The following is a 15,186-nucleotide window of genomic DNA, read 5'->3' as shown; positions in this document are numbered from 1 at the left end:
GGAAGCAGAGGAAACAGCTCCTTCCTTCAAGCTCATTCCTAAGTGGGTGGATCTGGGCCTTACAAGCCATTAACCCCCTACCCTGCTACTCTGGCAGCCTGAGCTGAGGGAGAGCTTGCCATGTCTGATTCTGGCTGGTGGCTAACTGACCCATTTCGTTTAGAGCAGTTTTCAGCAATATTTTCCCCAAATGAGATGACATTTGGCAAGTTGCTCTAGCCCCTCATCCAGGCCAGGGGTCTTGTGATCAGTAAGCAGGTGACAATAGGGGACAGCTCTTGGGTCAGCAGCTTTTATTGGCTTGTCACATCCTCCTCCAGGCCTGGTTGCCTCACCTGGCTCTGAAACCTGAGGGGAGACATTGGTCGGGCCTGCTGAGTCATTCTGCCACCTCGTGCATTAACTGCTTTTATTTAAAACAACGGGAACCTAAATGCAGATTGATATTATCAGTTGGTTGAAGTATAAGCTGTCTAAACGGCTCTGCGAGCCAGCAGAGAGAACTGTGTGCTTGGGTTAGAGAGAGCAGAAGAGGGACCACACTCAGCCATTAAGCTGCTCTCGTAAATATTTGCCAATGCCCCTTCAGAGCTCAAAAGCCTGGGACAGGATCATTTGGGGATTTGCTTAGAAGAAGTAGAAACAAAATTGACCTCGTGATCCGAGGCAGCCATAAAAAAGGAAACGCGTGTGTACGGGCAGAAGACCAGAAAGGGGGAAAAAATGTGTTCAACGTTTAATAAACACGAAAGAGAATAAAAATAAATCGGGAAAGCATTTATTTACAAACTTGATAAAGGGGAAGATTATGGTGGAGGGGTGTGAAAGATGGCTGTTTGTGGAAGTCGAAATGGGTCCGGAGGGGCTCCGTGGAAGGGAAAGGAGGAAAAGGAGGAGATGTTTACTCTGGCTAATGACAGGAAACATACAAAACTGGCCGTGCTCTTCCAGGACATGCTTTCAGAGGATGTTTGAAGCTTCTGCTGTCTAACGTAGAGGATAAGCAAAGATAAATGTGGCCACGACTCCTGTGGATGGTTCTGGCCAAGAGGGTGTGGAAAGCCAGAGAGCCTGAGCTCTGCCCAGCATGCTGTGCCAGGGCAACCGACCTGTTTTCAGTCATGCTGCTTAGCACAGGACCAGGAACCGTGACTCCTGGGATGGGTATATTCCAAGCAGAGGACAGTGGTGCTGTCTTAGCAGCTGCCCCGTGGAATTGCGATGCTCAGGGGCTCCAAGGACTCTTAGGTTGGTATGAAGGCTTCACCTCATCTGTCCCACAGAGAGCCTGCACAGCATTTCACTGAATCCTTTCTTTTCTCCAAAATCTTCGTACTCTAGAGGCTGTTTGTTTGTTTGTTTGTTTGTTTCTGAGAGTTCTGGTTTGTGTGCCAACAAAGCCTGAATTCATAGGGCAATTGACTTGGAAGTCTAAGAGCCCGTGTTTTCAGAGTCTCAAATATAGTGAGAGATAAGAGAGGGTACCCATGCTGCAAAACATACAGAGCTCCTAAAGAGGAGGAAATCTCCTTTGTTTCTCACACTCCAGTAAAATTGTCAAGGCACAGATTCCCCATGAAATCATTTGGGGTATTTATATCTGTTTTAAGGTCAGCAAGTTGGCTTCTAATAAGTTAGTGTTGCCAATAACCAGATACCAGATTCTTTCAAGACACTCATTGATGACCAACTATGCAAACAAGGGATCTTTGGTGGAACCCCTATATTCAGAACCCTGCCCTGTGGGTAGGGGGAAGAAATTCCTTGCAAGTAGTCTATTTTCCAGATTTTTTTTTACTTTTTTTTTTCGGAGCTGGGGACAGAACTCAGGGCCTTGCACTTGCTAGGCAAGCACTCTACCACTGAGCTAAATCCCCAACCCCTCAGATTAAAAAAAAAAACATTTATAGGGGAAAACAAAATAAAAAATAGAATGCAGAAAGAATCAAAATATCTAAACAGAAGCATAACTGTGGGTGGTCATGTTATAATGAGGTTATGTGAATGAATGACCATGTTGTAATGAGGTCATGTGAATGAATGATCCTGTTGTAATGAGGTCATGTGAATGTAAGTGCAAGAAGTAGAGTGTCTTGAGATCAGCTAGAACATTCTAGAATAGGGAAGGTATATTTATAGGAAAAATTGGATGACTGTAGAAACATACTTAAAAGCCAGTGGTCTGTTGGCCCAACATTCATGCTCAATGAATGTTGGAAGTGAAATCAAAGAGGCAGGACAGCCTGCTTGGGTCTTAGGGTAATGTCACACCCACATTCAAATGTAAGGACAGTTGCTAAAAAATAACAGAAGATTCAAGCCAATGCATGGTCTTGAACTTGTGCAGCGTCACAAATGCTGTCTTCCACTGGGCTCCATAGTAAAGGAATTGGTGCTTTACTCTTCCTCTTTCATAGCTATGATCACCTTTTACTTACAGATGAAGTTACCCTACCCCAAGAATTTGAAGGCTGGACCAGGTGTGGGTAGTCTGTGGGTCTGTTCTTGTTTTATTCAGATTTTATCATGATTTGGTCATGTGTATGAAAACCCAGACTTTAAAAGTAAAAAAACCGACCCAGTCCATGAGCCTGAATAGAAGTAGAGTAGCTGGGTGCCAGACTTTCAAGGAAAGAACCACATTCAGAGAAAGAAGCCTTACCATTTAGGAGCTATTTTCTTGGCATATCTGATTAAAGTGTATGCAAGCCCGGCAGCTCTCTCGAGCCATCAGCTGTCATGAACTTGTTCCAATTCGTAACCATCTGGGGTTTTCCACTGATCTGTCAGCCTTCAAAAGACTGGGTTAACTGCTTGCATTCAGACGTGGTGGTTGGCAATGGTTTGTTAATCGTTCTTAATCTGCTTCTCCTGGAACCAAACACACATGTTGATTTTAGTTTGTTCCTGGTTAAATTGTTAATGGTATTAAATTGGCCCTTGGAAACCAAACTCTGTAGACATTTCCCTTATGGCTCTTTGGGACTATCTCACACTGTGGTCTTTCTTGAGAGCATGATGGATTGAATCTTTCTCAATGCTTGCCCTAACTTTTTACAGATGCCATCCCGCCCACTTTCTACAGACCCTACTTCAGAATCGTCCGCTTCGATGTCTCAACAATGGAGAAGAATGCTTCAAATCTGGTGAAGGCAGAGTTCAGGGTCTTTCGCTTGCAGAACCCCAAGGCCAGAGTGGCTGAACAACGGATTGAACTGTATCAGGTAAACTGTGCTCAGGTTGTGTGAGACGTTCTACTCTTAGAATTTTCTTCAATATACCTTCATGAGGTGATGCTTTGCTGTTACTCTTGCCCAAACAGCTGAACCCTCTTCACTCAGCAAAGCAGAGAATAGAACAAAGTACTAACACTGCACATCCCAAGTACTCACCTTAGGAGACTCTAGTGCACAGGTCAGGCCTGTGGCCTGGAAAGCCAGATCATACAGAGCACCCTAAGCATAGAAGCTGAATGGGGTCTCCTTCTTTCTCCTTTACTCCCCTCTCCTTTTCCTCATCTTTTTTTCTCTCTACCTCTGCCTTTCCTCATCTTTTATTCCCTCTAACCTGTCTTGTCTCTGCTTCCTGTTTCTTTCCCTCTCCCATAGCCAGTCCGCCAATGTACTGGCCTCTAGCCCACACATGTAGATTCTGTTCTACATTGTGCCAGCTTTGATGACATCTCCAGACATCCCATCTTGTCAGTAGAGCTGCTGGGTGGCTGTTTAAGACACAGATGAAGAATGGGGTCCCTGAGATTTCAGACACAGAGTCTGAATCAAATAACTCAGGGGAAGCCTGTGGAGCTGAGGTTTGAGTCACCTAGGGTCTATGCAAAATGTAGACACTCATTTTCTACCCATTCCATTTTAAAGAGGTCCTCTGTTGGCGTATTTCTATGCTACTTTAATGTGTTCTAATACCTCTACTTCCCTTCCAACTCTTACTCCAGCCTAATCCCACTCAAACCCCCAATCTTAGGTAAGAGAGAAAGAAGGTTAGAAAGGAAGGAGGGCGTAGACCTCTTTAGGCTTCTTCCAGCTGATGAAGGACATAGAGTTTCTTGGGGCAAGGGCACTTTGTCGTCAGAATATCCAGCAAACCAGCAATAGCAAATACAACAGCAAATACAGCAACAGGGACCAAAAGGGACTAGTAGGGGCCAGCAACATGATGAGGGGGCAGGGATAGAGGAGCAGGGATGGGGATGGGAGCATCAGTGGGAAACAGCAGCTGCCACACCCTCTTGTGGCTCTCTTGTTTATACTCTCTCCAGAATCCCAGAATTAAACTTTCTGCAGCTGGCAAAAAATTGCATCCCTGCTTGTGCATGAGGCAAATCACAATCACCTGCTGGTGAAGCAGCCTAGTTTCCCACACTTGGGATTAAAACAAAAGCATATTCACACACCATAATGTGGGTTTTCTAAGAAACCAACATTCTCACCACACCACAGTCTTCAGGTAATTTGTATATACCATGAAGTCATTCCTTAAAACCTTGCATCTGGTGAGGAAGGCAGATGTACAAACACAGAGCTTAAATGTCACCATGCCATGTGAACAGCATGTGTATGTGTAGAAGGCAGAGACTGGGATTTCTCAGCAAGGCATTGGTGCTCAAATGTGGTTTCCAAAAACATCTTAAAGTATATTAAAACAAGGTGAGGGGTCATTCTGAGCAGAAACAGCAGTGTGGTATCAGGCATTCCAATATGTTATATGTATTTATTTTTGCAGCATTGGAAATCAGGCTCAGTGCCTTGTGTATGTTGGGCAAGCACTCTACCACTGAGCTAAACCATCAGCTCCCAACATCAGAGTCTTGGGGGACTTATTGTATGTACCCAGGATAAGGTGTTCCATATCTGAATGTAAAAAAAGACTAGAAGAAGGTAGCCTCCAGGCAGAGTATAACAGGGAGAGACTCAAGGAGATTAAAAAACAGACCCCTGGTTCAGGCAGTGTGGTTCACAGGTAGGTTTATTTGAAGAAGGAAAAACAGAAATTGATATTTACATGTAGAAACCTCTTTGTTCCTGTTTTAATTATTTGAAAAACTGGATAATTAAGATTAGGATTTTCCCCATTTGTTATGAAAATGAGAAATTACAATACTTGTACCTAGTATGTGTGAGTTCCTGAGACTGTACAAATAACTCTTAAATAGGGATCAGGAAGTACTTGTGGAGTGTGCGAAAGTGTGTTGTTATTTGCTAGAATGGACCCTTTGTTATTGAGTCTTCACAAGTGTTTTGAGAGCACACTGTGGACAGCTCATGCCCCATAGACACTGCTGAGCCAGCCAAGCCTCAGAGCAGAGTGTGCCTGCTTCCTATTGTGTTGTAGCCACTTCAGAGAAGGTAGGTCACATGACTCCTCTCCACTGTGAAACTTGTCCTCTCTGGTATTATTTCTGCCTTCTTCCTTCTATGTCTTATAGAGGAAGATGCTAAGTTGAATCTCAAAGTGACTGAGTAATTGGTCAGAGTCACAAGGGTAGGAAGTGGCAGGCACGAGACAGGAATCTGTTTCTGACTTACAAGGCTTCTGGTGTAGTATTAATTATTAATTAATCCCAGTGTGGGTTGCTACTTACCTCTATGGTGTATGTTCCTGAATGAAAAAGACACACATAGCCTTTATATTTTAATATGTCTTAAACAACACAGCAGCCTAGGTTCCATACAGCTAGAATCTACCTCCTGCTGATAATAAATACTTACTAAGGTCTATGCTCCATCTTGCCTGCTCCTGGTCATTTGTACAGCCCCCTGGGCCATGCTGTCTTGGCCCAGGGCACTCCCTTAGAGTAAATTTAGAAATCCATCCCTACATCTTTAATTTTTGTATTTTAACTCTATTATCCCTTTTTTCTTTTCAACCTCTTTCTTTTTACCCAAGAAAGAAAGGATAGAGAAGAGGAAAGACAAAAATCCCCAAGTCTAAGCTCTCTACTTAGTTTCCTCCCTGTCCAAAATTATGACCATTTTCAAATTATCCCTTAAAATGACAATGACCTTTCTATCCCGTCATAGTGAATCCTGAAGAATCTTAAAGATTGAATCCTGGGTGGACTTTTGTTTGTTTGTTTGTCTGTTTGTTCATTTTGACTTTGTCAAGTTGATACAAGTTAGATTTATCTGAGAAGAGGTGACCACAATTAAGAAAACGCCTCAATAAGATTGGCCTACAGGAATCCTGTGGCATTTTCTTCATTAGTGATGGGTATAGGAGGTCCCAGCTCACTCTACCCTGACCAGGTAGTCCTGGATACTATAAGAAAGCTGGCTGAGCAAGTCATGGAAAGCAAGCAAATGAGCAGTGTTCCTCAATGGCCTCTGCCTCAGTTCCTATCGCCAGGGTCCTCTCTTGAGCTCCTGCCTAGGTTTCCCTCAAGTGGACTGTGACCTGGAAGTGTAAGAGGAAATAATTCCTTTCCTCCTCCAAGTTTCTTTTGATCGTTGTCCTTGTCATAGTAAAAGAAATCAAGTTAATACTTGAAAGGGTCAGAAGAGAGGAGAAGAAAAACAAAGGAAATTTGTCCAGAGAGTAGAGTGAGAATTGGAAAGTCAACAAATACTGGCATCTATGGAGAGACGCAAGGTAGAAGTCAAAGGCATCAGATAAATTTCAATGTGACTCACAGAAACAAATATGCTTGCACTCCTTACATCTCCTTTCCTCTTCAATTTGTCTCCCCCTCCCAATTAAATTATTCTAACATTCTGCTGTGCTGAGGATAGAACCCTGGACCATTCCCTTTGATGCTCTTTTGAAATATAGTTTTGGCCGCTCTGGTCTCGTTGCCTATACAGTGCAAGCCACTTGGCTGACTTTTGCTTGCTGAAGACTTCCTTCTCTCCCAGAGGCCATCTCACCTCTAGGAAGGGGCATGTCCAGGAGGCTGGTTATGTAGAAAACTTTCCAAGTTCTTGTTGGGTATGTCCCTTCTCAGAGATTACACGGCATTGGCTGCCCATGACACTGAACAGCAGGTATGGCTAGATGAGAGTCTCTTGAATAGAAAGAAAGAGCTCAAAAAGGGAGCCCAAGCTTTCATTTGGGAGGATCATGAGTAAGGCCTGCGGTCTGTATACTGTCACTGCACATGGGAACGCCAAAGACATCCTTAGCAAAAAAGTAAGGAACAATAGCAGTTCCTAACACATTGGAACTCAATACTCTTGACTCCCAAAACTGCCAAGGTCCAGAAAGCAAATCAAAGAGACCCAGAACCTCGATAGGAAGACAAATCCCCCTACAGCTAGATCATCGAAAGGTGTCTTGTCCTTGTCCAGTGTTATTCATTTGGATGATGAATTGTTAGTTAAGAATATAAGTAAGAAGCATGGAATTAGACAAGAAGGAACATGGGAGATACCCCAGCAGCAATGAGGACCCTTTGGACTTGAAATTTTTACCAGTGTAATGAGTAATGCTGGCCAGAAAACCCAGCCATGGAAGGAAGGTCTGCAGAGGACCATTTATGTACTACCACCTTCTATAAGGTTCATGCACATTTTATCCCTTCTAGTCCCGAGTGTCCTCCGATGTCTGCTTCTGACCCCTTTATTGGAAGTTCTGTTTTTCCTTGTCCCTTGTCAGCTTTCCACTTTAGTTTTCACCGGGGTGGAAAGGGTGGTACTGTTTTTGCAGCATTTGGTCATATAATTTTTAGCCTAACACAGAGAGCATTGCTTATGATAATCGTCTTGAATTGCAATAATGAGGTTAAGTTACAAGAACAGAATTGAATACCTGTAATAGATTTATGAGTTTTATATCCAAATTCATTGAAAATATTATGTTGGAACACCCCCCTCCCCCATGGTTCTGTTCTTAAATGGGGAGATCTTAAAATATTTGAAAATTTAAGTTGTTCAGAAGAGCAAGGTCCTGAAGTTTCTGGATGCTCTTTGATTACACATCTTCTCATCTTAGCATGAGAATGCCCCTCTCCAGTGTAATTCATCAGTGCCGTAATAGGAGGAAAGCAAGCTGTATTCTTACCTCTCTCTCTTTCTCTAACCTCCTTCCTTCCCCATTAAACCTGGTTTCCAAAGATCACAACTGAAGGAAAGGAGACATAGTGCCATGATACTGCAGCTCACAAAACAGCAGTGTGACCATGAATCCTTTCTGTCCATTTAATATTTTAGTTTGAGCTGCATAAGTATTAAACATTTGGACTTGAAGATGAAGTGGAGAATTGATGTTTGTGGAGCAAAATAATTAAGCTATTTTAGTAGGGAGAACAAATCATCACCCACAGAAGCAGATGGTCTACATGTTCATCTGGGCAGGAATCTGAAATGTGCATCTGAGGCTTTATGGTAAAAGTGAGGATGATGGTGGATGCTGGAGAGATCTGGGTCCCTAAGATATGAAAGGAGGGATGCCTAGCTACCGTGGGCAAAACAGTGCTAATGGAGTTAATGAAAACTGCCACTTTCCCCACCCACACCTCATGTGTGTGCATGTGTGGGTGTGCATGTATATGTGTGTGCATGTGTGGGTGTGCATGTATATGTGTGTGCATGTGTGTGTGTGTGTGTGAGAGAGAGAGACACACACACACACACACACACAGAGAGAGAGAGAGAGAGAGAGAGAGAGAGAGAGAGAGCAAATTCAGTTTTCATTTCTCATATTGCCCAAGAGAATATAAAATAAAAAGAGGCCAGCCAGAAAACCGGACTGTCTGTTAAATTAGACTTGCAAAGTGTGCTACTGAAAAAAAAAAGAAATTATACTGTGTTCCTGTTGTATGGAATTTTACAACATACAATCCCCTGAAGACTGATCTCACCTCTGGCGCCACATCGTAGACGTACACAGCATAGTAACCATTTCAACCACCGTCCAAAACAAATAAACAAACAAAACAGCCATGGTGTATTAAAAGACACTCTTTACACAAGACCATTAATATCTTGGGGTTTTTAGAGTGATCGAATGACCTGCCTGCCTCGTAAGGAAGTAGAATTGTTATCATTTCCATTAAGTCATGATGCTACCCTGAGTTGGCTAGCCTTGTGAGGAGATGGGACCCAGAAAGCCACACAGACAGCAGTCCTTCTTGTCCACATTATAAACAAAGAAAAAACCCCAAGCATTTACTAGTAACTAATTATTCCTTTTTTCATAATATAATCGAGGAACAACAGAACATTGTTGATAGTTATTGCTAACTCATACTGTGTCTACTGTGTACTAGGTGATGCTATAAGTGTTCTCTCTCTCTCTCTCTCTCTCTCTCTCTCTCTCTGTGTGTGTGTGTGTGTGTGTGTGTGTGTATGTGTGTGTGTGTGTGTGCACATGCATGTGTGAAAAGAGTCATTCACTCTTTATAAAAACCCTATAAGGTATTACTGCCATCCCCCATATGTTATAAACAAGGATGCCAGAGCCTGGAGAACGTCAGTGACTTTGTTGACCACTGGACTAGAGTCAGGCCATACCTGGATTCCAACCCTGGCTCCCAGGAGGTGGGTGTAGTCTCAACTTCTTCACCATATCTGCAGAAAGTACAAGGCTGTGGGGCTGGGACCATGTGTGTTGAAGCCATAGCTTTGGCCCTTTGGGATCCCAAGGAAGTCTTGCTGCTAGAACTATTTGCAGGTTGGTGTGATCCAAATACAAGCACCTTGCTTGTCAGAGATGTGTCAGGTACAAAGTTCATGCATGGAAGCTTCCTGGGCAGGCTCTGTCTCCCAACAATCACCACTGTAATTTCCCAAGTATTCTTTTGAACATTTGTAGAACAATATCTCTAATTTACAGTCTGGCTCCCAAATGTTACAAAGCAAGCTTGAGCTCTGAAGTCCCCATTGCACAGGGTCTGATTCCTGTGTGCTCCCCCATATTGTACAGGGTCTGACTGATACCTGCGTGCTCCCCCATGAGTTGTCTCAGGGCTTACTTAAAGGACATTTCCCACACCCTCTGTGCATGAGCCATTAGGAGTAGAGAAGAAAAGGAGCTTGGTAACTAGTCAGCCCTGGGTTTGCTTCTACAACTGGCTTGTGGTTAGGGAATGACATATGGTGGCTGTCTGGTCTCTGTGGTCTGATCTGTTTCCTGCTAGGAGTAGAGCAGGGCAGAGTGTAGGGGCCATCACTAAATTTCATTTCGTGGCTTGCGTGTTTACTTGATTAAATCTCTAAGGACAGGGAGTGGGCAGAGGGCTGGAATATGTCTTGTTTGCCTTTTGAAGAATTACTATAAAGCAGTTAAATTAATGGGGACAACCTTTTACTTCTATCCCTGTCCCTACTACTACTTCCTTGTCCATCATCAAAGTAATTTGCTATTTCTAGTTGGTTTTTAACTTTTTAATTTGTGTGTATGTGGTATCAACATGTGTCTAGTACCCACAGAGGCCAGACAAGCATCAGACTTCCAAGAACTGGAATTGCAAATGGTTATGAACCTCTCAGTGTAGACATTGGGAATGGATTCTCTGGAAGAGACCCAAACCATGGAGATATCTCTCCAGCCCCCTCTGAAATGAGTTTCAAGAAAGTTCTTTTTATCCTGCTGCAAATGTTTAGTTACTGACCTCTTCTATCACCTCCTTGAGGCCAAAGTCTCTTCCAAGGGAGAAAACATGCTTATTTTGTGACTCTGGTGTTTTGATAAAGTTCAAAATAGCTTTTGTTCTAGAGGTAGGCAAGGCTGTGGGGTTGGGACCATGTGTGTTGAAGCTATAACTCTTGCAGACACCCCCTCAAGGACAGATCTGGATATTTGAAAGGTGGTGTCTCAGTTAGGGTTTTATTGCTGTGAAGACATACCATGGCAACTCTTATAAAGAAAAGCATTTAATTGGGGCTGGCTTACGGTTTCAGAGATTCAGTCCATTATCATCATGGAGGGAAGCAGGGCAGCAGACGGGCAGACATGGTGCAGGAGGAGAAGCTGAGAGTTCTATATCTTGACTGGAAGTCATCTAAGAGAAGGCTGTCCTTCACAGGTTCTTCCACAGGAGGAGGCTCTCCTCTATCCTGGGTGGAGCTTGAGCACTAGGAGTCCTCAAAACCCACCCCCACAGTGACACATTTCCTCCAAGACTGCACCTATTCTAACAAGGATACACCTTCTAATGGTCTCACTCTCTGTGGGCCAAGCATTCAAACACACGAGGCTCTGGGGCCAAACCTATTCAAACCACCTCAGGTGAAATTGATATATATATATAAACTGCTGTGTTAGTGGAGAGTTTAGATGATGAGGCAGATGGTGCTGGTTTTCATTTAGATATGAAGTCAGATCCCATCAGCCTTCTGTGGGCATGCTAGTGTGAAAAGTGCTGCTTTCTGCCTTAGACTACTGTGAGGTTTCCAAATGCTGGTCCCTGATCTATCTCATCCACTCTCTACACATTCCCTGCTAAAGCTTGTCTTTACTCCTCTGTCTACCCACAGTGCACTTCTATAGCTACCCACATGCCTGGCTTCCGTCTGTAACTGGCTGGTAACTTTGTGCCCTACCCTGTCTGTCACCTCAGGGTCCACTTTCCAACAGAGCCACCTCTGCTTTCAGCTCTCCTTCTCCCCTTGATGTGCTTTGTCATCAGACGCCCTTGATCTTTGCTCACTCATTCTTCACGCTGTCCCCCTCGCCCTCTACCCTTGCCTGTACAACAGCTATGTAGTAAATGATTTTGAGTGAAGTCAAGAAAACAATTTCACAAGAACATTGTTAAAAATAAATGGGTGACATCATGAGTCTTCTTTAAGAGCTGTCACTCACTTCTTTAGCTCTGGAAAATGTCCTACATTGATTCTTTAAAGATCTCTCTCCAAATATTGGTGGGGAAAGGAATGCACTTAACTACCCGTTTTCTGTTGCCTATTCGGGAGCTGGAGACCTAGCTAATAACCATGTAGGTTTTTAGAAAAATAAGATTCTATCACAAGTTGATGAAACGGGTACTCTTGGGTTTGGGCATGACTTGTCTCTTAGTGACACATGTGTTTAAGGCATGACCTCTAGTGGAGGGGTGTAATCAAGTGGTGGAGCATTGAAGAAGTGAGGCATGGTGGGAAATTGGTGCCTTTAAGGAAGCACCTTGACAGTGGCTGATTTCCATGTTGTGGCGGGAACTAGGTCTAGTGAGATTGAGTTGCTGTTTCTCCCAAAGTGACCTGTTATTTGTTGGGTCCAAAGGGTACCTCAATTTCCCTTAAAATGCAGGCCCACGGGGTTGGGGATTTGGCTCAGTGGTAGAGCGCTTGCCTAGCAAGCACAAGGCCCTGGGTTCGGTCCCCAGCTCCGAAAAAAAAAAAAAGAAAAGAAAAGAAAAGAAAAAAATGCAAGCCCACTGGCTTGGTATAATACAAGCTGGACTATATAGAGAAGGATTTCTGGTTAGATAAAAGACAGCATTCCTCAGGAATATGAGAAAGGGTTTTCCATCTAATAAAGGGCATCATTTCCCTTGCCTCTGTAGAAGGGACATATGGCTCTCCACTGACATATACCTGTGACATCTATTAGCACATCCAAGCCCATGCTGGCCTCCAGGCCCCTCAGTCCCTATACATATTTATTTACATACTTACCAAAGCACCCACTAGCCTCCTAGCTCTTCTCACCTCCCCATTCCCACGCTGCTTTGATAGTCTCCAAGCTATTCCAGACTCCACCACTTCTTTATAAGGTCAAGATATTCCCACCACCATCCCCACCCTACTATTCCAGCTTTCTCTGTTCCTCTCTTTCTTGATATTCTCTCTCGACATTCTCTGCCATTATTCCCGCTTCTCAAGTCCTGGCCCTAGTCTGTTCCTCATTTTGTAGTTCTGAACTCTTCCAGATGCCTTTGGATTCTCTCTCTCTCTCTCTCTCTCTCTCTCTCTCTCTCTCTCTCTCTTCCACAATAGAAACCTTCCCCCCAGTCATAGAACAGCCATTTCAATGGTTTCTTTACTACGCCCCTTATACCACGAAGCAAGGCTACCCTATGTTGGCCTTTCTCTGTTTACTCATGCCACTTTGGTGCACACTCTCACCATGCTATGATATACCTCACATGCCCTCACTTTCAGCCCCCTAAACTGTGAACAAGATAAATCTCATTTCTCTACAAAGTACCTCAGGTATTTTGTCATTGTGGCAGGCAGGAAGCAAACTAAGAAGATGACCCCTAAGCTCTTTATCTTCTTAAAAAAACAAACAAAAAATGACCTATTATTGACTTTTTAAAGCTTATTACTGTATAACCCCTCCCATCAATAAAAACACTCATCTGCATGTAAAGATGCACATAAAGTATAAGTCACATGAACTGTAGGTACCAGGAAGTGGAAGGTACCAGGAAGTGGGAAGAAGGTATTAGAAACACATTCTTCAAGCCCGTGAGTGTTAATGTCAGCTCAGAGAATTGGAAGAGGAAATCAGAGAAGAAAAATCAGAAGAAAGCCCGAGGCAGTCAGTCCATGGGCCTATTTAAGACTCATCCCCATCTGTGGCAAGAGACAACTGCATAATTCACACAGTGGATAATCCTAGGCTGTGCGGTATAGCCACCAAGGAGTGAGGGAGTTCAGTCAATGAGAGGATACCTTGTCCTTGAACCAGTAAATGCTGTACTGCGTGGTCTCTCTCCTGCACCTACGTGACTCAGTCTGGTAGAACCCCTTCTTAAGTTGTGAGAGAGGTCTGTGAGGGCCTTACATGTTCCTCTGAGCTGCAGCATCTAGATTTCAAGTGACAAAGGTCTCTTTCATCCTTTAGACCTGAGAAGTGAATTTACTTGTTTGTGCCATATGCAGTCACAGTTGGCACAAAGGCCCATCTGTAGAGAAGGAAGGAAAGAAAGGGGAACAATAGAGAATTGTAAGGTGTTTCCATCACAGAGTGATGTGGAGTGGTGTGTGTGTGTGTGTGTGTGTGTGTGTGTGTGTGTGTATCTGTATTATGTATCTGTGTGTCTATGTTTATGTTAGGTATCTATGTGTGTCAGTGTCTCTCTTTGTGGTGTGTAAACACATTTCTAGTATCATTAACATAAAGGTCATTTAAGATTCTGTGTGTTCTTCTTGATCATGGGTGCACATGGTTATAATGTCTATCAAGTATTGAGCTACATACTGTGAAGAGAAAACACCCATGTGTGTTGCAGGCTCTCAAGAAGTCCTTGCCAGGTCTACATTACTTAGGACTTCTTGGAAGGGTACAATTACAAAGGAGCCATGACAATTACAGGACATGGCCTTAGCAGAAGCAGTAAGTACTAGGCTGGCTAAGCCACCTTCAAAGGTAATAGTGCCAGCTTTGATTGTGAGGCACCGCTAAAGTGGCCAAGTATGACAAGAAACAGAGTTACAGTTCTGCCTCTAGAAGAAAAAAATCATTTCACCTAGCTCTGGTTCTCTAGAAAGTTCTACTCTCCATTACTTGGCAATTCTCTTTTCTGCTCCCTGCCCCCCTGCTCCCTGCCCCCCTGCTTCTGTTGGTATTCTCCTAGTAACATGTAAATAAAGCCGAAAGGGTCACGTCCAGTATCCTACCACAGACCCTAATAATTCCATTTCCGGTGTACGTGTAACCTCTGGTATTCGTGTAACCTCCGTGGTTGCTGTGTGGGTATGAATAAAGCCCCAGGGAGTTTTCATGTCTCACAATCAAAGGCTGATAGTGCAGGGACTTGCTTATCACTTAGGAGTGCTTCTAGGTTTATTAGTGATAAGAATTTATCAGGACAGGGCTATAGAAGGTGCCAGGAGAAGACTGTGTGGAGCAATAAGGAAACATTCGAAAGAACATTCCTTGCCCCGAAGGATATTACTGCTACATTACACATCTCAAAGTTCCCACACAGCATGGCATGCCACAGCTGGGTTTCTCTCCCCTCCCTGCAGATATATTGAAGTACTAATTCCTAAGATAGGATCTCCTTTGAGTAAGGTCACTGCAGAGAGTAGGTAGGGTCGGACCATGCTGGAGGAGGAGAGCTCCATCCATAACAGCCCACTTGCTAACCAGCGTCCTTAACAAGAGGTCCCCATGGAATCGGAGGTGCACCAGAAGAGTGGCATCTCATGACATTTTACTAACAGGTAACTTGGTTTTGAAAGCTCACAGGTTTAGAGAGGGAGAGCTTGGGTGTGCCTGACTCCTAAGGTCTTCGCACCTTTCCCAGCACTTTGCATAGATCAGAGGAGTCTCCAGTGAACC

The 15,186-nt window shown here is 43.7% G+C and overlaps 1 protein-coding gene across 2 annotated transcripts in view; it reads left to right on the top strand.

The window, feature by feature from the left end:
- The window catches only part of Tgfb2 (transforming growth factor, beta 2), a 100,953-nt gene that overhangs the window by 66,144 nt on the left and 19,623 nt on the right, over positions 1-15,186 (top strand). For both annotated transcript variants that reach the window (NM_001433917.1, NM_031131.3), the window contains one exon: positions 3,061-3,224. In NM_001433917.1, the coding sequence (NP_001420846.1) occupies positions 3,061-3,224 (164 nt within the window). The remainder of the gene's footprint in view (positions 1-3,060; positions 3,225-15,186) is intronic.

Source organism: Rattus norvegicus, chromosome 13, assembly GCF_021556685.1.
Source record: "Rattus norvegicus strain SHRSP/BbbUtx chromosome 13, alternate assembly SHRSP_T2T, whole genome shotgun sequence".
In the NCBI taxonomy this organism is placed as follows: Eukaryota; Metazoa; Chordata; class Mammalia; order Rodentia; family Muridae; genus Rattus; species Rattus norvegicus.
The sequence above is the reverse complement of the archived record's forward strand: the minus strand, read 5'-3'. Positions and strand labels throughout refer to the sequence as shown.